The 24,737-nt window shown below is 41.1% G+C and overlaps 1 protein-coding gene across 1 annotated transcript in view; it reads right to left on the reverse strand.

Annotated features, from left to right (window-relative positions):
• The window catches only part of LOC110519864 (receptor-type tyrosine-protein phosphatase delta-like), a 279,764-nt gene that overhangs the window by 79,103 nt on the left and 175,924 nt on the right, over positions 1–24,737 (reverse strand). The window contains exons 23-30 of the mRNA XM_036972586.1: positions 23,606–23,700; positions 22,903–23,159; positions 20,307–20,400; positions 17,607–17,837; positions 17,127–17,287; positions 16,961–16,972; positions 3,982–4,094; positions 3,633–3,677 (exon numbers count right to left, since the gene is read on the reverse strand). Of these exons, the coding sequence (XP_036828481.1) occupies positions 3,633–3,677; positions 3,982–4,094; positions 16,961–16,972; positions 17,127–17,287; positions 17,607–17,837; positions 20,307–20,400; positions 22,903–23,159; positions 23,606–23,700 (1,008 nt within the window). The remainder of the gene's footprint in view (positions 1–3,632; positions 3,678–3,981; positions 4,095–16,960; positions 16,973–17,126; positions 17,288–17,606; positions 17,838–20,306; positions 20,401–22,902; positions 23,160–23,605; positions 23,701–24,737) is intronic.

Here is a 24,737-nt window from a genome sequence, read left to right on the forward strand (position 1 = left end):
CATATCTGACCTTTTAATTATAATTATACCACAGTACTGACGACAGATCAGCTCCTAGAGAGATATGATCACCCATAGGCTATGGCTGCAAATATTGAGGCAGATTATTATGTTGAGTATGAGGCCCTAGCCTACCCTATAATAATATACTAAATCACAGATTATAATGCTGAGGATGAGGCCCAATCCTAGAATAATACACTAGATCACAGACTATATTGCTAAGGATGAGGCCCTAGCCTACCCTATAATAATGCACTAGATCACAGATTATAATGCCGAGGATGAGGCCCAAGCCTAGAATAATAAACTAGATCACAGATTATAATGCTGAGGATGAGGCCCTAGCCTAGAATAATACACTAGATCACAGATTATAATGCTGAGGATGAGGCCCTAGCCTACCCTATAATAATACACTAGATCACAGATTATAATGCTGAGGATGAGGCCCTAGCCTACCCTATAATAATACACTAAATCACAGATTATAATGCCTAGGATGAGGCCCAAGCCTAGAATAATACACTACATCACAGATTATAATGCCGAGGATGAGGCCCAAGCCTAGAATAATACACTAGATCACAGATTATATAGCTGAGGATGAGGCCCTACCCTAAAATAATACACTAGATCACAGATTATAATGCTGAGGATGAGGCCCTACCCTAGAATAATACACTAGATCACAGATTATAATGCTGAGGATGAGGCCCTACCCTAGAATAACACACTAGATCACAGATTATAATGCTGAGGATGAGGCCCTACCCTAGAATAACACACTAGATCACAGATTATAATGCTGAGGATGAGGCCCTACCCTAGAATAACACACTAAATCACAGATTATAATGCTGAGGATGAGGCCCTACCCTAGAATAACACACTAGATCACAGATTATAATGCTGAGGATGAGGCCCTACCCTAGAATAACACACTAAATCACAGATTATAATGCTGAGGATGAGGCCCTACCCTAGAATAACACACTAAATCACAGATTTTAATGCTGAGGATGAGGCCCTACCCTAGAATAACACACTAAATCACAGATTATAATGCTGAGGATGAGGCCCTACCCTAGAATAATACACTAGATCACAGATTATAATGCTGAGGATGAGGCCCTACCCTAGAATAATACACTAGATCACAGATTATATAGCTGAGGATGAGGCCCTACCCTAAAATAATACACTAGATCACAGATTATAATGCTGAGGATGAGGCCCTACCCTAGAATAATACACTAGATCACAGATTATAATGCTGAGGATGAGGCGCTACCCTAGAATAATACACTAGATCACAGATTATAATGCTGAGGATGAGGCCCTACCCTAGAATAATACACTAGATCACAGATTATAATGCTGAGGATGAGGCCCTACCCTAGAATAATGCACTAGATCACATATTTTAATGCTGAGGATGAGGCCCTACCCTAGAATAACACACTAAATCACAGATTATAATGCTGAGGATGAGGCCCTACCCTAGAATATTACACTAGATCACAGATTATAATGCTGAGGATGAGGCCCTACCCTAGAATAACACACTAAATCACAGATTTTAATGCTGAGGATGAGGCCCTACCCTAGAATAACACACTAACTCACAGATTATAATGCTGAGGATGAGGCCCTACCCTAGAATAATGCACTAATTCACATATTTTAATGCTGAGGATGAGGCCCTACCCTAGAATAACACACTAAATCACAGATTATAATGCTGAGGATGAGGCCCTACCCTAGAATAATGCACTAGATCACATATTTTAATGCTGAGGATGAGGCCCTACCCTAGAATAACACACTAAATCACAGATTATAATGCTGAGGATGAGGCCCTACCCTAGAATAACACACTAAATCACAGATTATAATGCTGAGGATGAGGCCCTACCCTAGAATAACACACTAGATCACAGATTATAATGCTGAGGATGAGGCCCTACCCTAGAATAACACACTAGATCACAGATTATAATGCTGAGGATGAGGCCCTACCCTAGAATAACACACTAAATCACAGATTATAATGCTGAGGATGAGGCCCTACCCTAGAATATTACACTAGATCACAGATTATAATGCTGAGGATGAGGCCCTACCCTAGAATAACACACTAAATCACAGATTTTAATGCTGAGGATGAGGCCCTACCCTAGAATAACACACTAACTCACAGATTATAATGCTGAGGATGAGGCCCTACCCTAGAATAATGCACTAATTCACATATTTTAATGCTGAGGATGAGGCCCTACCCTAGAATAACACACTAAATCACAGATTATAATGCTGAGGATGAGGCCCTACCCTAGAATAATGCACTAGATCACATATTTTAATGCTGAGGATGAGGCCCTACCCTAGAATAACACACTAAATCACAGATTATAATGCTGAGGATGAGGCCCTACCCTAGAATAACACACTAAATCACAGATTATAATGCTGAGGATGAGGCCCTACCCTAGAATAACACACTAGATCACAGATTATAATGCTGAGGATGAGGCCCTACCCTAGAATAACACACTAGATCACAGATTATAATGCTGAGGATGAGGCCCTACCCTAGAATAACACACTAAATCACAGATTCGGAACATCATTGTGCACATCTTGTTCCACATCATAAAATATATTTTTGGACCAAATGACAGCCAGTAATCTAAAATGAACAAATATAACCATTTATTGATCAAGAAATTGATTTCCATATTATTTAAATATATTGGTTTATGAAGCCCGTCGTGTTTTTATGTTGTAATCCAGGTGTCTGGGTTTCCATGTGAACCATTTTATTGTCCTTCACTTGATTGTAAACTTTGCATTCGTAGTCATCTTCGTTCTGAAATTATCAGCGGCCATAGAGAGAGACAGATAAACATGTTGATTCTACGTTAAGCGGAGATCTTCTGCGTATAAAGTTATGCGGAAGGGTAAACAACAACAACAACAAAACAAACGACACACTTAGTGGTTAAATGTTCTGAGGCGGGAAAAGACAAAGTGTTTTCAAGTACAATTTTACATAATGATGATTTTAGGAAACAGCTCTGAGATTTAACGACGCTCCTACGAAGGGTTTAACCGTGAATTTAGTATTAAGATGTATTCGGGGGGAAAACTCCAGGCCCAAGTCAGGAAGACGCCTCCAAACATCCAGGTCCTGGAGACGTCATGAAAGCAAATGACTTCATACTGCATCAAAATTATTCAGGAGTCCAGCAACAAAACAGAACAAACAAAATATTAAGATTTAACCTTGAATGTTAAAAACTCTGCCATTTTTCCAAAGCGGTTGTTCCTGAAATGGGGATGGAATGAACAATATGAAGGTTAGTTAGCCAGAGAGAGAGAGAGAGAGAGAGAGAGAGAAAGAGAGAGAGAGAGAGAGAGAGAGAGAGAGAGAGAGAGAGAGAGAGACAGAGAGAGAGAGAGAGACAGAGGGAGAGAGAGAGAGAGAGAGAGAGAGAGGAAGAGAGAGAGAGAGAGAGAGAGAGAAAGAGAGAGAGAGAGAGAGAGAGAGACAGAGAGAGAGAGAGAGAGAGAGACAGAGAAAGAGAGAGAGAAAGAAAGAGAGAGAGGGGGGACAAAGATCGACTAACTTGACAATCGTCTGTAGCCGCGGAAAGCTGATACACGGTAACTTCCTGAAAGGAAAAGAAACAAGCCAGAAAACTCAATGAAGACCAGTGTGTGTGTGTCTGTGTGTGTGTGTGTGTGTGTGTGTGTGTGTGTGTGTGTGTGTGTGTGAGTGTGTGTGTCTGTGTGTATAGCCTACCTGGGGTCTGGAAGTTGATTCTGCATGGCTCCACAGCAACAGTAGGATGGTGTGTGTGTGTGTGTGTGTGTGTGTATAGTCTACAAGGGGTTTAAAGTTGATTCTGCGTAGCTCCACAGCAACAGTAGGATGGTGTGTGTGTGTGTGTGTGTGTGTCTGTGTGTATAGCCTACCTGGGGTCTGGAAGTTGATTCTGCGTAGCTCCACAGGATCTGTAGGATGGTGAGAGGACATGGCCTTGCTGCAGGGGAAACTAGCCTTCCTTCCCTCTGCCTCAGCTCTTTTCCTGAAACACACACACACACACACACACACACACACACACACACACACACACACACACACAGACAGATGCACACACACACTGGGAGTTACACACACTACCTCAGGTTTGCTCTATAAAAAAGGAAAAACCAAAACATCTAACTCTAACATATCACATGACCTAGTCTATCTAACTCTAACCTATCACATGACCTAGTCTATCTAACTCTAACATATCACATGACCTAGTCTATCTAACTCTAACCTATCACATGACCTAGTCTATCTAACTCTAACATATCACATGACCTAGTCTATCTAATTCTAACCTATCACATGACCTAGTCTATCTAACTCTAACATATCACATGACCTAGTCTATCTAACTCTAACCTATCACATGACCTAGTCTATCTAACTCTAACCTATCACATGACCTAGTCTATCTAACTCTAACATATCACATGACCTAGTCTATCTAACTCTAACCTATCACATGACCTAGTCTATCTAACTCTAACATATCACATGACCTAGTCTATCTAGCTCTAACCTATCACATGACCTAGTCTATCTAACTCTAACCTATCACATGACCTAGTCTATCTAACTCTAACCTATCACATGACCTAGTCTATCTAACTCTAACATATCACATGACCTAGTCTATCTAACTCTAACCTATCACATGACCTAGTCTATCTAACTCTAACCTATCACATGACCTAGCCTATCTAACTCTAACATATCACATGACCTAGTCTATCTAACTCTAACATATCACATGACCTAGTCTATCTAACTCTAACATATCACATGACCTAGTCTATCTAACTCTAACATATCACATGACCTAGTCTATCTAACTCTAACATATCACATGACCTAGTCTATCTAACTCTAACATATCACATGACCTAGTCTATCTAACTCTAACCTATCACATGACCTAGTCTATCTAACTCTAACATATCACATGACCTAGTCTATCTAACTCTAACATATCACATGACCTAGTCTATCTAACTCTAACATATCACATGACCTAGCCTATCTAACTCTAACCTATCACATGACCTAGTCTATCTAACTCTAACATATCACATGACCTAGTCTATCTAACTCTAACATATCACATGACCTAGTCTATCTAACTCTAACATATCACATGACCTAGTCTATCTAACTCTAACATATCACATGACCTAGTCTATCTAACTCTAACATATCACATGACCTAGTCTATCTAACTCTAACCTATCACATGACCTAGTCTATCTAACTCTAACATATCACATGACCTAGTCTATCTAACTCTAACATATCACATGACCTAGTCTATCTAACTCTAACCTATCACATGACCTAGTCTATCTAACTCTAACATATCACATGACCTAGTCTATCTAACTCTAACATATCACATGACCTAGTCTATCTAACTCTAACCTATCACATGACCTAGTCTATCTAACTCTAACCTATCACATGACCTAGTCTATCTAACTCTAACATATCACATGACCTAGTCTATCTAACTCTAACCTATCACATGACCTAGTCTATCTAACTCTAACCTATCACATGACCTAGTCTATCTAACTCTAACATATCACGACCTAGTCTATCTAACTCTAACATATCACATGACCTAGTCTATCTAACTCTAACCTATCACATGACCTAGTCTATCTAACTCTAACATATCACATGACCTAGTCTATCTAACTCTAACCTATCACATGACCTAGTCTATCTAACTCTAACCTATCACATGACCTAGTCTATCTAACTCTAACATATCACATGACCTAGTCTATCTAACTCTAACATATCACATGACCTAGTCTATCTAACTCTAACATATCACATGACCTAGCCTATCTAACTCTAACCTATCACATGACCTAGTCTATCTAACTCTAACCTATCACATGACCTAGTCTATCTAACTCTAACATATCACATGACCTAGTCTATCTAACTCTAACCTATCACATGACCTAGTCTATCTAACTCTAACCTATCACATGACCTAGTCTATCTAACTCTAACCTATCACATGACCTAGTCTATCTAACTCTAACATATCACATGACCTAGTCTATCTAACTCTAACCTATCACATGACCTAGTCTATCTAACTCTAACCTATCACATGACCTAGTCTATCTAACTCTAACCTATCACATGACCTAGTCTATCTAACTCTAACCTATCACATGACCTAGTCTATCTAACTCTAACCTATCACATGACCTAGTCTATCTAACTCTAACCTATCACATGACCTAGTCTATCTAATTCTAACCTATCACATGACCTAGTCTATCTAACTCTAACATATCACATGACCTAGTCTATCTAACTCTAACCTATCACATGACCTAGTCTATCTAACTCTAACCTATCACATGACCTAGTCTATCTAACTCTAACCTATCACATGACCTAGTCTATCTAACTCTAACCTATCACATGACCTAGTCTATCTAACTCTAACCTATCACATGACCTAGTCTATCTAACTCTAACATATCACATGACCTAGTCTATCTAACTCTAACCTATCACATGACCTAGTCTATCTAACTAACATATCACATGACCTAGTCTATCTAACTCTAACATATCACATGACCTAGTCTATCTAACTCTAACATATCACATGACCTAGTCTATCTAACTCTAACCTATCACATGACCTAGTCTATCTAACTCTAACATATCACATGACCTAGTCTATCTAACTCTAACATATCACATGACCTAGTCTATCTAACTCTAACCTATCACATGACCTAGTCTATCTAACTCTAACATATCACATGACCTAGTCTATCTAACTCTAACATATCACATGACCTAGTCTATCTAACTCTAACCTATCACATGACCTAGTCTATCTAACTCTAACCTATCACATGACCTAGTCTATCTAACTCTAACCTATCACATGACCTAGTCTATCTAACTCTAACCTATCACATGACCTAGTCTATCTAACTCTAACCTATCACATGACCTAGTCTATCTAACTCTAACATATCACATGACCTAGTCTATCTAACTCTAACCTATCACATGACCTAGTCTATCTAACTCTAACCTATCACATGACCTAGTCTATCTAACTCTAACCTATCACATGACCTAGTCTATCTAACTCTAACATATCACATGACCTAGTCTATCTAACTCTAACCTATCACATGACCTAGTCTATCTAACTCTAACCTATCACATGACCTAGTCTATCTAACTCTAACCTATCACATGACCTAGTCTATCTAACTCTAACATATCACATGACCTAGTCTATCTAACTCTAACCTATCACATGACCTAGTCTATCTAACTCTAACATATCACATGACCTAGTCTATCTAACTCTAACCTATCACATGACCTAGTCTATCTAACTCTAACATATCACATGACCTAGTCTATCTAACTCTAACCTATCACATGACCTAGTCTATCTAACTCTAACCTATCACATGACCTAGTCTATCTAATTCTAACCTATCACATGACCTAGTCTATCTAACTCTAACATATCACATGACCTAGTCTATCTAACTCTAACCTATCACATGACCTAGTCTATCTAATTCTAACATATCACATGACCTAGTCTATCTAACTCTAACCTATCACATGACCTAGTCTATCTAACTCTAACCTATCACATGACCTAGTCTATCTAACTCTAACATATCACATGACCTAGTCTATCTAACTCTAACCTATCACATGACCTAGTCTATCTAACTCTAACCTATCACATGACCTAGTCTATCTAACTCTAACATATCACATGACCTAGTCTATCTAACTCTAACCTATCACATGACCTAGTCTATCTAACTCTAACCTATCACATGACCTAGTCTATCTAACTCTAACCTATCACATGACCTAGTCTATCTAACTCTAACCTATCACATGACCTAGTCTATCTAACTCTAACCTATCACATGACCTAGTCTATCTAACTCTAACCTATCACATGACCTAGTCTATCTAACTCTAACCTATCACATGACCTAGTCTATCTAACTCTAACCTATCACATGACCTAGTCTATCTAACGCTAACATATCACATGACCTAGTCTATCTAACTCTAACATATCACATGACCTAGTCTATCTAACTCTAACCTATCACATGACCTAGCCTATCTAACTCTAACATATCACATGACCTAGTCTATCTAACTCTAACCTATCACATGACCTAGTCTATCTAACTCTAACATATCACATGACCTAGTCTATCTAACTCTAACCTATCACATGACCTAGTCTATCTAACTCTAACATATCACATGACCTAGTCTATCTAACTCTAACCTATCACATGACCTAGTCTATCTAACTCTAACATATCACATGACCTAGTCTATCTAACTCTAACATATCACATGACCTAGTCTATCTAACTCTAACATATCACATGACCTAGTCTATCTAACTCTAACCTATCACATGACCTAGTCTATCTAACTCTAACATATCACATGACCTAGTCTATCTAACTCTAACATATCACATGACCTAGTCTATCTAACTCTAACCTATCACATGACCTAGTCTATCTAACTCTAACATATCACATGACCTAGTCTATCTAACTCTAACCTATCACATGACCTAGTCTATCTAACTCTAACCTATCACATGACCTAGCCTATCTAACTCTAACATATCACATGACCTAGTCTATCTAACTCTAACATATCACATGACCTAGTCTATCTAACTCTAACATATCACATGACCTAGTCTATCTAACTCTAACCTATCACATGACCTAGTCTATCTAACTCTAACATATCACATGACCTAGTCTATCTAACTCTAACATATCACATGACCTAGTCTATCTAACTCTAACCTATCACATGACCTAGTCTATCTAACTCTAACATATCACATGACCTAGTCTATCTAACTCTAACCTATCACATGACCTAGTCTATCTAACTCTAACCTATCACATGACCTAGCCTATCTAACTCTAACATATCACATGACCTAGTCTATCTAACTCTAACATATCACATGACCTAGTCTATCTAACTCTAACCTATCACATGACCTAGTCTATCTAACTCTAACATATCACATGACCTAGTCTATCTAACTCTAACCTATCACATGACCTAGTCTATCTAACTCTAACCTATCACATGACCTAGTCTATCTAACTCTAACCTATCACATGACCTAGTCTATCTAACTCTAACCTATCACATGACCTAGTCTATCTAACTCTAACCTATCACATGACCTAGTCTATCTAACTCTAACATATCACATGACCTAGTCTATCTAACTCTAACCTATCACATGACCTAGTCTATCTAACTCTAACCTATCACATGACCTAGTCTATCTAACTCTAACCTATCACATGACCTAGTCTATCTAACTCTAACCTATCACATGACCTAGTCTATCTAACTCTAACCTATCACATGACCTAGTCTATCTAACTCTAACCTATCACATGACCTAGTCTATCTAACTCTAACCTATCACATGACCTAGTCTATCTAACTCTAACATATCACATGACCTAGTCTATCTAACTCTAACCTATCACATGACCTAGTCTATCTAACTCTAACATATCACATGACCTAGTCTATCTAACTCTAACATATCACATGACCTAGTCTATCTAACTCTAACCTATCACATGACCTAGTCTATCTAACTCTAACCTATCACATGACCTAGTCTATCTAACTCTAACCTATCACATGACCTAGTCTATCTAACTCTAACATATCACATGACCTAGTCTATCTAACTCTAACCTATCACATGACCTAGTCTATCTAACTCTAACATATCACATGACCTAGTCTATCTAACTCTAACATATCACATGACCTAGTCTATCTAACTCTAACATATCACATGACCTAGTCTATCTAACTCTAACCTATCACATGACCTAGTCTATCTAACTCTAACATATCACATGACCTAGTCTATCTAACTCTAACCTATCACATGACCTAGTCTATCTAACTCTAACATATCACATGACCTAGTCTATCTAACTCTAACATATCACATGACCTAGTCTATCTAACTCTAACCTATCACATGACCTAGTCTATCTAACTCTAACATATCACATGACCTAGTCTATCTAACTCTAACCTATCACATGACCTAGTCTATCTAACTCTAACATATCACATGACCTAGTCTATCTAACTCTAACATATCACATGACCTAGTCTATCTAACTCTAACCTATCACATGACCTAGCCTATCTAACTCTAACCTATCACATGACCTAGTCTATCTAACTCTAACATATCACATGACCTAGTCTATCTAACTCTAACATATCACATGACCTAGTCTATCTAACTCTAACCTATCACATGACCTAGTCTATCTAACTCTAACATATCACATGACCTAGTCTATCTAACTCTAACCTATCACATGACCTAGTCTATCTAACTCTAACCTATCACATGACCTAGCCTATCTAACTCTAACCTATCACATGACCTAGTCTATCTAACTCTAACCTATCACATGACCTAGTCTATCTAACTCTAACCTATCACATGACCTAGTCTATCTAACTCTAACATATCACATGACCTAGTCTATCTAACTCTAACATATCACATGACCTAGTCTATCTAACTCTAACATATCACATGACCTAGTCTATCTAACTCTAACCTATCACATGACCTAGTCTATCTAACTCTAACCTATCACATGACCTAGTCTATCTAACTCTAACCTATCACATGACCTAGTCTATCTAACTCTAACATATCACATGACCTAGTCTATCTAACTCTAACATATCACATGACCTAGTCTATCTAACTCTAACATATCACATGACCTAGTCTATCTAACTCTAACCTATCACATGACCTAGTCTATCTAACTCTAACATATCACATGACCTAGTCTATCTAACTCTAACCTATCACATGACCTAGTCTATCTAACTCTAACCTATCACATGACCTAGTCTATCTAATTCTAACCTATCACATGACCTAGTCTATCTAACTCTAACATATCACATGACCTAGTCTATCTAACGCTAACCTATCACATGACCTAGTCTATCTAACTCTAACCTATCACATGACCTAGTCTATCTAACTCTAACATATCACATTACCTAGTCTATCTAACTCTAACCTATCACATGACCTAGCCTATCTAACTCTAACCTATCACATGACCTAGTCTATCTAACTCTAACCTATCACATGACCTAGTCTATCTAACTCTAACCTATCACATGACCTAGTCTATCTAACTCTAACATATCACATGACCTAGCCTATCTAACTCTAACCTATCACATGACCTAGTCTATCTAACTCTAACCTATCACATGACCTAGTCTATCTAACTCTAACCTATCACATGACCTAGTCTATCTAACTCTAACCTATCACATGACCTAGTCTATCTAACTCTAACCTATCACATGACCTAGTCTATCTAACTCTAACATATCACATGACCTAGTCTATCTAACTCTAACCTATCACATGACCTAGTCTATCTAACTCTAACCTATCACATGACCTAGTCTATCTAACTCTAACATATCACATGACCTAGTCTATCTAATTCTAACCTATCACATGACCTAGTCTATCTAACTCTAACATATCACATGACCTAGTCTATCTAATTCTAACCTATCACATGACCTAGTCTATCTAACTCTAACCTATCACATGACCTAGTCTATCTAACTCTAACCTATCACATGACCTAGTCTATCTAACTCTAACCTATCACATGACCTAGTCTATCTAACTCTAACCTATCACATGACCTAGTCTATCTAACTCTAACATATCACATGACCTAGTCTATCTAATTCTAACCTATCACATGACCTAGTCTATCTAACTCTAACATATCACATGACCTAGTCTATCTAACTCTAACCTATCACATGACCTAGTCTATCTAACTCTAACCTATCACATGACCTAGTCTATCTAACTCTAACATATCACATGACCTAGTCTATCTAACTCTAACCTATCACATGACCTAGTCTATCTAACTCTAACATATCACATGACCTAGTCTATCTAGCTCTAACCTATCACATGACCTAGTCTATCTAACTCTAACCTATCACATGACCTAGTCTATCTAACTCTAACCTATCACATGACCTAGTCTATCTAACTCTAACATATCACATGACCTAGTCTATCTAACGCTAACCTATCACATGACCTAGTCTATCTAACTCTAACCTATCACATGACCTAGTCTATCTAACTCTAACATATCACATGACCTAGTCAATCTAACTCTAACCTATCACATGACCTAGTCTATTTAACTCTAACATATCACATGACCTAGTCTATTTAACTCTAACCTATCACATGACCTAGTCTATCTAACTCTAACATATCACATGACCTAGTCTATCTAACGCTAACCTATCACATGACCTAGTCTATCTAACTCTAACCTATCACATGACCTAGTCTATCTAACTCTAACATATCACATTACCTAGTCTATCTAACTCTAACATATCACATGACCTAGTCTATCTAACTCTAACCTATCACATGACCTAGTCTATCTAACTCTAACCTATCACATGACCTAGTCTATCTAACTCTAACCTATCACATGACCTAGTCTATCTAACTCTAACATATCACATGACCTAGTCTATCTAACTCTAACCTATCACATGACCTAGTCTATCTAACTCTAACATATCACATGACCTAGTCTATCTAACTCTAACATATCACATGACCTAGTCTATCTAACTCTAACATATCACATGACCTAGTCTATCTAACTCTAACCTATCACATGACCTAGTCTATCTAACTCTAACCTATCACATGACCTAGTCTATCTAACTCTAACATATCACATGACCTAGTCTATCTAACTCTAACCTATCACATGACCTAGTCTATCTAACTCTAACATATCACATGACCTAGTCTATCTAGCTCTAACCTATCACATGACCTAGTCTATCTAACTCTAACCTATCACATGACCTAGTCTATCTAACTCTAACCTATCACATGACCTAGTCTATCTAACTCTAACCTATCACATGACCTAGTCTATCTAACGCTAACCTATCACATGACCTAGTCTATCTAACTCTAACCTATCACATGACCTAGTCTATCTAACTCTAACCTATCACATGACCTAGTCTATCTAACTCTAACCTATCACATGACCTAGTCTATCTAACTCTAACCTATCACATGACCTAGTCTATCTAACGCTAACCTATCACATGACCTAGTCTATCTAACGCTAACCTATCACATGACCTAGTCTATCTAACTCTAACCTATCACATGACCTAGTCTATCTAACTCTAACCTATCACATGACCTAGTATATCTAACTCTAACATATCACATGACCTAGTCTATCTAACTCTAACATATCACATGACCTAGTCTATCTAACTCTAACATATCACATGACCTAGTCTATCTAACTCTAACCTATCACATGACCTAGTCTATCTAACTCTAACCTATCACATGACCTAGTCTATCTAACTCTAACCTATCACATTACCTAGTCTATCTAACTCTAATCTGATATGACCAAGTCTGGTATGAACTTGAATATGACCTACCCATCAGTCTAGCTATCATTCCACTCCTTGGTCTAGTCTGGGTACCAGTCAGCTATCATTCCACTCCATGGTCTAGTCTGGGTACCAGTCAGCTATCATTCCACTCCTTGGTCTAGTCTGGTACCAGTCAGCTATCATTCCACTCCTTGGTCTAGTCTGGATACCAGTCAGCTATCATTCCACTCCTTGGTCTAGTCTGGGTACCAGTCAGCTATCATTCCACTCCTTGGTCTAGTCTGGTACCAGTCAGCTATCATTCCACTCCTTGGTCTAGTCTGGATACCAGTCAGCTATCATTCCACTCCTTGGTCTAGTCTGGGTACCAGTCAGCTATCATTCCACTCCTTGGTCTAGTCTGGGTAACAGTCAGCTATCATTCCACTCCTTGGTCTAGTCTGATACCAGTCAGATATAATTCCACTCCTTGGTCTAGTCTGGATACCAGTCAGTCTAGCTATCATTCTACTCCTCGGTCTAGTCTGGATACCAGTCAGTCTAGCTATCATTCCACTCCTTGGTCTCATCTGGATACCAGTCAGCTATCATTCCACTCCTTGGTCTAGCCTGGATGCCAGTCAGCGATCATTCCACTCCTTGGTCTCGTCTGTGGAGTGGAATGATAGCTGACTGGTATCCAGGCTAGACCAAGGAGTGGAATGATAGCTGACTGGTATCCAGACTAGACCAAGGAGTGGAATGATAGCTGACTGGTATCCAAACTAGACCAAGGAGTAGAATGATAGCTGACTGGTACCCAGACTAGACCAAGGAGTGGAATGATAGCTGACTGGTATCCAGATGAGACCAAGGAGTGGAATGATAGCGGACTGGTATCCAGGCTAGACCAAGGAGTGGAATGATAGCTGACTGATATCCAGGCTAGACCAAGGAGTGGAATGATAGCAGACTGGTATCCAGGCTAGACCAAGGAGTGGAATGATAGCTGACTGGTATCCAGGCTAGACCAAGGAGTGGAATGATAGCTGACTGGTATCCAGGCTAGACCAAGGACTGGAATGATAGCTGACTGGTAGCCAGGCTAGACCAAGGAGTGGAATGATAGCTGACTGGTCTCCAGGCTAGACCAAGGAGTGGAATGATAGCTGACTGGTATCCAGACTAGACCAAGGAGTGGAATGATAGCTGACTGGTATCCAGACTAGACCAAGGAGTGGAATGATAGCTGACTGGTATCCATACTAGACCAAGGAGTGGAATGATAACTGACTGGTATCCAGGCTAGACCAAGGAGTGGAATGATAGCTGACTGACTGGCATCCAGACGAGACCAAGGAGTGGAATGATAGCTGACTGGTATCCAGACGAGACCATGGAGTGGAATGACACAGGCTACATATTACCAGGTGTAGGGAGTAAACTGACTGGTACCTAGGCTACATATTACCAGGTGTAGGGAGTAAAACTGACTGGTACCTAGGCTACATTTACCAGGTGTAGGGAGTAAACTGACTGGTACCTAGGCTACATATTACCAGGTGTAGGGAGTAAACTGACTGGTACCCAGGCTACATATTACCAGGTGTAGGGAGTAAAACTGACTGGTACCTAGGCTACATATTACCAGGTGTAGGGAGTAAACTGACTGGTACCCAGGCTACATATTAACAGGTGTAGGGAGTAAACTGACTGGTACCCAGGCTACATATTACCAGGTGTATGGAGTAAAACTGACTGGTACCCAGGCTACATATTACCAGGTGTAGGGAGTAAAACTGACTGGTACCTAGGCTACATATTACCAGGTGTAGGGAGTAAACTGACTGGTACCCAGGCTACATATTACCAGGTGTAGGGAGTAAACTGACTGGTACCCAGGCTACATATTAACAGGTGTATGGAATTAAAACTGACTGGTACCCAGGCTACATATTACCAGGTGTAGGGAGTAAACTGACTGGTACCCAGGCTACATATTAACAGGTGTAGGGAGTAAAACTGACTGGTACCCAGGCTACATATTACCAGGTGTAGGGAGTAAACTGACTGGTACCCAGGCTACATATTACCAGGTGTAGGGAGTAAACTAACTGGTACCCAGGCTACATATTACCAGGTATAGGGAGTAAAACTGACTGGTACCCAGGCTACATATTACCAGGTGTAGGGAGTAAAACTGACTGGTACCCAGGCTACATATTACCAGGTGTAGGGAGTAAACTGACTGGTACCCAGGCTACATATTACCAGGTGTAGGGAGTAAAACTGACTGGTACCTAGGCTACATATTACCAGGTGTAGGGAGTAAACTGACTGGTACCCAGGCTACATATTAACAGGTGTAGGGAGTAAACTGACTGGTACCCAGGCTACATATTACCAGGTGTATGGAGTAAAACTGACTGGTACCCAGGCTACATATTACCAGGTGTAGGGAGTAAAACTGACTGGTACCTAGGCTACATATTACCAGGTGTAGGGAGTAAACTGACTGGTACCCAGGCTACATATTACCAGGTGTAGGGAGTAAACTGACTGGTACCCAGGCTACATATTAACAGGTGTAGGGAGTAAAACTGACTGGTACCCAGGCTACATATTACCAGGTGTAGGGAGTAAACTGACTGGTACCCAGGCTACATATTACCAGGTGTAGGGAGTAAACTAACTGGTACCCAGGCTACATATTACCAGGTGTAGGGAGTAAAACTGACTGGTACCCAGGCTACATATTACCAGGTGTAGGGAGTAAAACTGACTGGTACCCAGGCTACATATTACCAGGTGTAGGGAGTAAACTGACTGGTACCCAGGCTACATATTACCAGGTGTAGGGAGTAAACTGACTGGTACCCAGGCTACATATTACCAGGTGTAGGGAGTAAACTGACTGGTACCCAGGCTACATATTACCAGGTGTAGGGAGTAAAACTGACTGGTACCCAGGCTACATATTACCAGGTGTAGGGAGTAAACTGACTGGTACCCAGGCTACATATTACTAGGTGTAGGGAGTAAACTGACTGGTACCCAGGCTACATATTACCAGGTGTAGGGAGTAAAACTGACTGGTACCCAGGCTACATATTACCAGGTGTATGGAGGGAAAACGATATACTAAATATTGTGCTTCAGTTTCATTTCTTCGCACTATAGTTTCAACATAGCATGATTCTAACAGCTGTAACCTAGGTAACATGATGGTAATCAGAATCTCTAACGGGATAGTAATGAGTGTATCCTTCTTCTTACCTGTCTGGTTTACTGGGTCAACGAAGCAGAGTGAGCAGAACAAGAGAAAGAAATATCATGTTATGATATTGAGAGTTGATCAGAAACCTGAAACTGTCTGTACATTATTAGTGCTTTCCTCCTCTCCTCTCCTCTCCTCTCCTCTCCTCTCCTCTCCTCTCCTCACCTCTTGAAGAGTAGGATGGCGATGACGATGCAGACAATGAAGATGACAGCCATTACCGGCCCCACCACCCACAGAAGCCCCTCCTCCTCATCTACGATTGGCTGAGGGTCCACGTCATTGGAGGTCACGGGGTCAGAGTAAGGGCTGGTTGAATACATTGTCTAGAGAGAGAGGGAGAGAGAGAGAGAGAGGTTAGAGAGAGGGTGTGTGTGTGTGTGTGTGCACGCGCGCGTGTGTGTTTGGTTAGAGAGAGTGTGTGTTATCTGAGGCATACTCGTGTGATGAGTAACTTAAAAACCTGAAGACTTGTTAGCTAATGACGAGGCTTTAGCTCAGTGGGCTAACAGAGAGACCCAGGTTTGACCCCAGGCCAGCACGAAGAACACATGCTTCTGGTGTGTGTCTGCTAATGTGTATGTGTGTATGTGTATGTGTGTGTGTGTGTGTGAGTGTGTGTGTCCACTCCCAGCCCAAACCCACATTATTAGACAGGTCTAGCAGCGCCAGCACGAAGAACACATATTCCTGTCCGTTTTGCAGGGGGCGGTTCCGGAACTCTCCATAGCTCCTCCCATCACCGAGGGTGAACTCCTGGGGGAGGATCTTAAAGTGGGCGGAAACATAGGCCCTGGGATCGGATTGGCTGGCCGGGACCTGGCGACGGACACGCAGCGCCTGGCTCACACTGGTCCTGTTGATATCTTTCAGGAGCTGGAGGAGAGGGGGGAGTAGAGATGGATAGACAGAGGGGAGGAGAGGATAGAAAGAGGGGAGGAGAGGATAGAGAGAGGGGAGGAGAGGATAGAGATGGATAGAGAGAGGGGAGAAGAGGATAGAGAGAGGGGAGGATAGAGAGAGAGGAGGAGAGGATAGAGAGAGGGGAGGAGAGGATAGAGATGGATAGACAGAGGGGAGGAGAGGATAGAGAGAGGGGAGGAGGGGATAGAGAGAGGGGAGGAGAGGATAGAGAGAAGGGAGGAGAGGATAGAGAGAGGGGAGGAGAGGATAGAGAGAGGGGAGGAGAGGATAGAGAGAGGGGAGGAGAGGATAGAGATGGATAGACAGAGGGGAGGAGGGGATAGAGAGAGGGGAGGAGAGGATAGAGATGGATAGACAGAGGGGAGGAGGGGATTGAGAGAGGGGAGGAGAGGATAGAGAGAGGGGAGGAGAGGATAGAGAAAGTGGAGGAGAGGATAGAGAAAGGGGAGAAGAGGATAGAGAGAGGGGAGGAGAGGATAGAGAGAGGGGAGGAGAGGATAGAGACAGGGGAGGAGGGGATAGAGATGGATAGAGAAAGGGGAGGAGAGGATAGAGAGAGGGGAGGAGAAGATAGAGAGAGGGGATAGAGATGGATAGAGAGAGGGGAGGAGCGGTATAATTGAGAGAGATGGATAGAGAGAGGAGAGAAGGGGATATAGATGGGTAGAGAGAGAGGAGGAGAGGATAGAGATGGATAGAGAGAGGGGAGGAGGGGATAGAGAGAGGGGAGGAGGGGATAGAGATGGATAGAAAGAGGGGAGGAGAGGATAGAGAGAGTGGAGGAGGGGATAGAGATGGAAAGAGAGAGGGGAGAAGAGGATAGAGAGAGGGGAGGAGGGGATAGAGATGGATAGAGAGATGGGAGGAGAGGTAGAATTGAGAGAGATGGATAGAGAGAGGAGAGGAGGGGATATAGATGGATAGAGATTGATAGAAAGATGAGAGGAGAGGTAGAAGGGAGAGAGATGGATAGAGAGAGGAGAGGAAATATAGGGATAGAAAGAGGTGGTGAGAGGGGGTTAAAGGAGAGGAGGAGATGAGAGAGAAGAGAGGAGGAGAGGAGAGGAGGAGAGAGGGGGAGAGAGGAGGAGAGGAGAGGAGGAGAGAGAGGAGGTTAAATGTTATTAACAATGGTATCTGGTTATTACCCATCATCATCATCATTATCTTCATATTGTGTTATCTGGTTATTACCCATCATTATCATCTTCATATTGTGTTATCATTATCATCTTCATATTGTGTTATCTGGTTATTACCCATTATTATCATCTTCATAGTGCGTTATCTGGTTATTACCCCATTATTATAATCTACATGTTGTGTTATCTGGTTATTACCCATCATTATCATCTTCATATTGTGTCATCTGGTTATTACCCCCATCATTATCATCTTCATATTGCATTATCTGGTTATTACCCCATCATTATCATCTTCATATTGTGTTATCTGGTTATTACCCCATTATTATCATCTTCATGTTGTGTTATCTGGTTATTACCCATCATCATCATCATCTTCATATTGTGTTATCTGGTTATTACCCCATTATTATCATCTTCATGTTGTGTTATCTGGTTATTACCCATCATCATCATCATCATCTTCATGTTGTGTTATCTGGTTATTACCCATTATCATCATCATCATCTTCATATTGTGTTATCTGGTTATTACCCCATTATTATCATCTTCATGTTGTGTTATCTGGTTATTACCCATTATTATCATCTTCATGTTGTGTTATCTGGTTATTACCCATCATCATCATCATCATCTTCATGTTGTGTTATCTGGTTATTACCCATCATCATCATCATCTTCATATTGTGTTATCTGGTTATTACCCCATTATTATCATCTTCATGTTGTGTTATCTGGTTATTACCCATCATTATCATTGTCATATTGTGTTATCATTATCACCTTCATATTGTGTTATATGGTTATTACCCATCATTATCATCTTCATATTGTGTTATCTGGTTATTACCCATCATTATCATCTTCATATTGTGTTATCTGGTTATTACCCATCATTATCATCTTCATGTTGTGTTATCTGGTTATTACCCATCATTATCATCTTCATATTGTGTTATCTGGTTATTACCCATCATTATCATCTTCATATTGTGTTATCTGGTTATTACCCCATTATTATCATCTTCATATTGTGTTATCTGGTTATTACCCATCATTATCATCTTCATATTGTGTTATCTGGTTATTACCCATCATTATCATCTTCATATTGTGTTATCTGGTTATTACCCATCACTATCATCTTCATATTGTGTTATCTGGTTATTACCCATCATTATCATCTTCATATTGTGTTATCAGGGTTATTACCCCATCATTATCATCTTCATATTGTGTTATCGTTATCATCTCCATCATCATGCAGTATCTCACCTCATCTAGGTTCATCTGATCAGGGTTGTCACCAGGCTTCATGAACTTCCCTCCTCTCTGTTTCTTCAGAGGAACCACCACCACATAGTAGCCCCTGGCAACAACAACACAACACTTCAGTTATCATGTACAGCTGGGATCATCAACTAGATTCACCTTAATGATGGTTGACTACAGGGATCATCAACTAGATTCACCTTAACTATGGTTGACTACAGTACAGAGATCATCAACTAGATTCACCTTAATGATGGTCGACTACAGAGATCATCAACTAGATTCACCTTAATGATGGTCGACTACAGAGATCATCAACTAGATTCACCTTAATGATGGTCGACTACAGTACAGAGATCATCAACTAGATTCACCTTAATGATGGTCGACTACAGAGATCATCAACTAGATTCACCTTAATGATGGTCGACGACAGTACAGAGATCATCAACTAGATTCACCTTAATGATGGTCGACTACAGAGATCATCAACTAGATTCACCTTAATGATGGTCGACTACAGAGATCATCAACTAGATTCACCTTAATGATGGTCGACTACAGAGATCATCAACTAGATTCACCTTAATGATGGTCGACTACAGTACAGAGATCATCAACTAGATTCACCTTAATGATGGTCGACTACAGAGATCATCAACTAGATTCACCTTAATGATGGTCGACTACAGAGATCATCAACTAGATTCACCTTAATGATGGTCGACTACAGTACAGAGATCATCAACTAGATTCACCTTAATGATGGTCGACTACAGAGATCATCAACTAGATTCACCTTAATGATGGTCGACTACAGAGATCATCAACTAGATTCACCTTAATGATGGTCGACTACAGAGATCATCAACTAGATTCACCTTAATGATGGTCGACTACAGAGATCATCAACTAGATTCACCTTAATGATGGTCGACTACAGTACAGAGATCGTCAACTAGATTCACCTTAATGATGGTCGACTACAGAGATCATCAACTAGATTCACCTTAATGATGGTCGACTACAGAGATCATCAACTAGATTCACCTTAATGATGGTCGACTACAGAGATCATCAACTAGATTCACCTTAATGATGGTCGACTACAGAGATCATCAACTAGATTTACCTTAATGATGGTCGACTACAGAGATCATCAACTAGATTCACCTTAATGATGGTCGACTACAGAGATCATCAACTAGATTCACCTTAATGATGGTCGACTACAGAGATTATCAACTAGATTCACCTTAATGATGGTCGACTACAGGGATCATCAACTAGATTCACCTTAATGATGGTCGACTACAGAGATCATCAACTAGATTCACCTTAATGATGGTCGACTACAGAGATTATCAACTAGATTCACCTTAATGATGGTCGACTACAGGGATCATCAACTAGATTCACCTTAATGATGGTCGACTACAGAGATCATCAACTAGATTCACCTTAATGATGGTCGACTACAGAGATCATCAACTAGATTCAGCCTCAGGCAAATTTTTTCTTGAGCGGATGGTCAGGGACCCCGGAACATAATTACAAATAATTTATAGACTGCAAATTGACCGCAAGGAGCCCATTTGGTGTTGGAGGGCCAGTAGGAGGCGCACTTTCCTCTGGTATAAAAAATAAAGAAATATCTCAATGCCCCATGGCAGTGATTGGGGACATTACCCTGTGTAGGATGCTGTCTTTCGGATGGGACGTTAAACAGGTATTCTGACTCTCTGTGGTCACTAAAGATCCCATGGTACTTATCGTAAGAGTAGGGTTGTTAACCCCCGATGTCCTGGCTAAATTCCCAATCTGGCCCTCAAACCATCACGGTCACCTAATCATCCTCTGCTTCCAATTGGCTCATTCATTCCCCCTCCTCTCCCCTGTAACTATTCCCCAGGGCGTTTACTGTAAATGAGAACGTTGTCTCAGTCAACTGACCTGGTAGAATAAGGGTTCAATAAATACAAACGACCATATACAGAATCTCTCTATTATACGTGGGAATACTTTGGAACACATTTCCTACATTAAAATCACTTGGCGCTGAAATGCTGCTGTTTTTACAGCCTTTATGTTCAACAATAACTTATTTTATTTTTTATTTTTTATAGTTGGTCCTAAAATTTTGGAGGGAACAAATAAATAAAATCACAAGCAGGCCACCAGTTGGGGAACCCTGATGTACTGTCTCCCTTCCTCCCTCCCTCTCTCCCTCCCTCCCTCACCTGACGGTAGTGGTGGTCTGTACGGGCGGTAGTTGAACCCTCCCCCCCCTCCCTCCCACTCTCTCTCCCTCCCTCCCACTCTCCCTCCCTCCCTCCCTCCCTCCCTCCCCTCCCACTCTCCCTCCCTCCCTCCCTCCCACTCTCCCTCCCTCCCTCCCCCCCCTCCCTCCCTCACCTGACGGTAGTGGTGGTCTGTACGGGCGGTAGTTGAACCCCCCCCCCCTCCCTCCCTCCCTCCCTCCCTCCCACTCTCCCTCCCTCCCTCCCTCCCTCCCACCCTCCCTCCCTCCCTCGCTACCACTCTCTCTCTCTCCCTCCCTCCCTCCCTCCCCCTCTCCCTCCCCCCCTTCCTCCCTCACCTGACGGTAGTGGTGGTCTGTACGGGCGGTAGTTGAACCGTCACCATCCCGTCTGCGTTGGTCTTCCCCACCAGCGTGGGTTTGGAACGCAGCACGTCCGGGGCGGTCGTCACGGTTACGCGGTGCTGTAGACCTCCGGCACTGTTGCCACGGTTAGTCAACAGGAAGGAGTACTGCGTTTCCGGCTGCAGACCTGTTATCAGCTTCTGGTTCTGTTTACCATCCACCTCTACACTCTGACCCTTACCATACAGGATCTATTGAGAGAGAGAGAGATAATCAACACCCTGACCCTTACCATACAGGATCTATAGAGAGACAGAGATAATCAACACCCTGACCCTTACCATACAGGATCTATAGAGAGACAGAGATAATCAACACCCTGACCCTTACCATACAGGATCTATTGAGAGAGAGAGATAATCAACACCCTGACCCTTACCATACAGGATCTATAGAGAGACAGAGATAATCAACACCCTGACCCTTACCATACAGGATCTATAGAGAGACAGAGATAATCAACACCCTGACCCTTACCATACAGGATCTATAGAGAGACAGAGATAATCAACACCCTGACCCTTACCATACAGGATCTATAGAGAGACAGATAATCAACACCCTGACCCATACCATACAGGATCTCTAGAGAGAGAGAGATAATCAACACACACCATCTAAAGTCCCTGTAACTCACCGTAAAAGGCTGGGAGGGTGTTTTGTCTCGTATCTCCCAGGTCAGCAGGACTGAGTTCTTCATGGCAGCCTTCACTCTGAAGTTAGTAGCAAACACTGTGCAGAGGAACATAGAAAACAACAGTATGACTCCGCAGACTGTTCTTAGATCATAGAAATACAACCCATAGAACTGGGGCCTATCCCCATTCAAGTCACTGATGGACTTTTTAATATGGATTCTATTTCTACGCTTTCGATCTCCTTATAGGATCCAGATCCGGGTTCCAATACTATTTTCACATGTTTTTATCTGGGCTTGATTGATTCAAATCAAATCAAATCAAATGTATTTATATAACCCTTCGTACATCAGCTGATGTCTCAAAGTGCTGTACAGAAACCCAGCCTAAAACCCCCAAACAGCAAGCAATGCAGGTGTAGAAGCACGGTGGCTAGGAAAAACTCCCTAGAAAGGCCAAAACCTAGGAAGAAACCTAGAGAGGAACCAGGCTCTGTGTCCATGCTGTTTATGACTGGCTGAACCACAAAACAATTGGAACCTAGGAAGAAACCTAGAGAGGAACCAGGCTATGTGGGGTGGCCTGGAGCCATGGAAGCAGTAGTCTGAAGGAGTGCCATCCTCAGCCCACCAGGCACTCCAGGCAGGCCAGAGCAAACGCTGAAAGTACATATTTTGAAAGATTTCTAATAGTATCTGAACCCAGGTCTGAGAGAAACAGGTAATATCTTACCTGTGTTTTACAGTTTCTAGTTTCTGGTTTCCAGTTTCTAGTTTCTGGTTTCTGGTTTCCGGTTTCTGGTTTCTAGTTTCTAGTTTCTGGTTTCTGGTTTCTAGTTTCTAGTTTCTGGTTTCTGGTTTCCAGTTTCTAGTTTCTGGTTTCTGGTTTCCGGTTTCTGGTTTCTAGTTTCTGGTTTCTGGTTTCTAGTTTCTGGTTTCTAGTTTCTGGTTTCTAATTTCTAGTTTCTAGTTTCTAATTTCTGGTTTCTAGTTTCTGTCTGTACAGAAGTACAGTCTAGAAGTGATGTCAGCTTGACTGGATAATGAGATGTGACTAGAATTCCTTACCTTGTCAGCTGAAGGAGACAGAACACATATTAAGACTACAGACCAGACTGACAAGACAGACAAG

This window comes from Oncorhynchus mykiss, unplaced genomic scaffold (assembly GCF_013265735.2).
Source record: "Oncorhynchus mykiss isolate Arlee unplaced genomic scaffold, USDA_OmykA_1.1 un_scaffold_182, whole genome shotgun sequence".
Taxonomy (NCBI): Eukaryota; Metazoa; Chordata; class Actinopteri; order Salmoniformes; family Salmonidae; genus Oncorhynchus; species Oncorhynchus mykiss.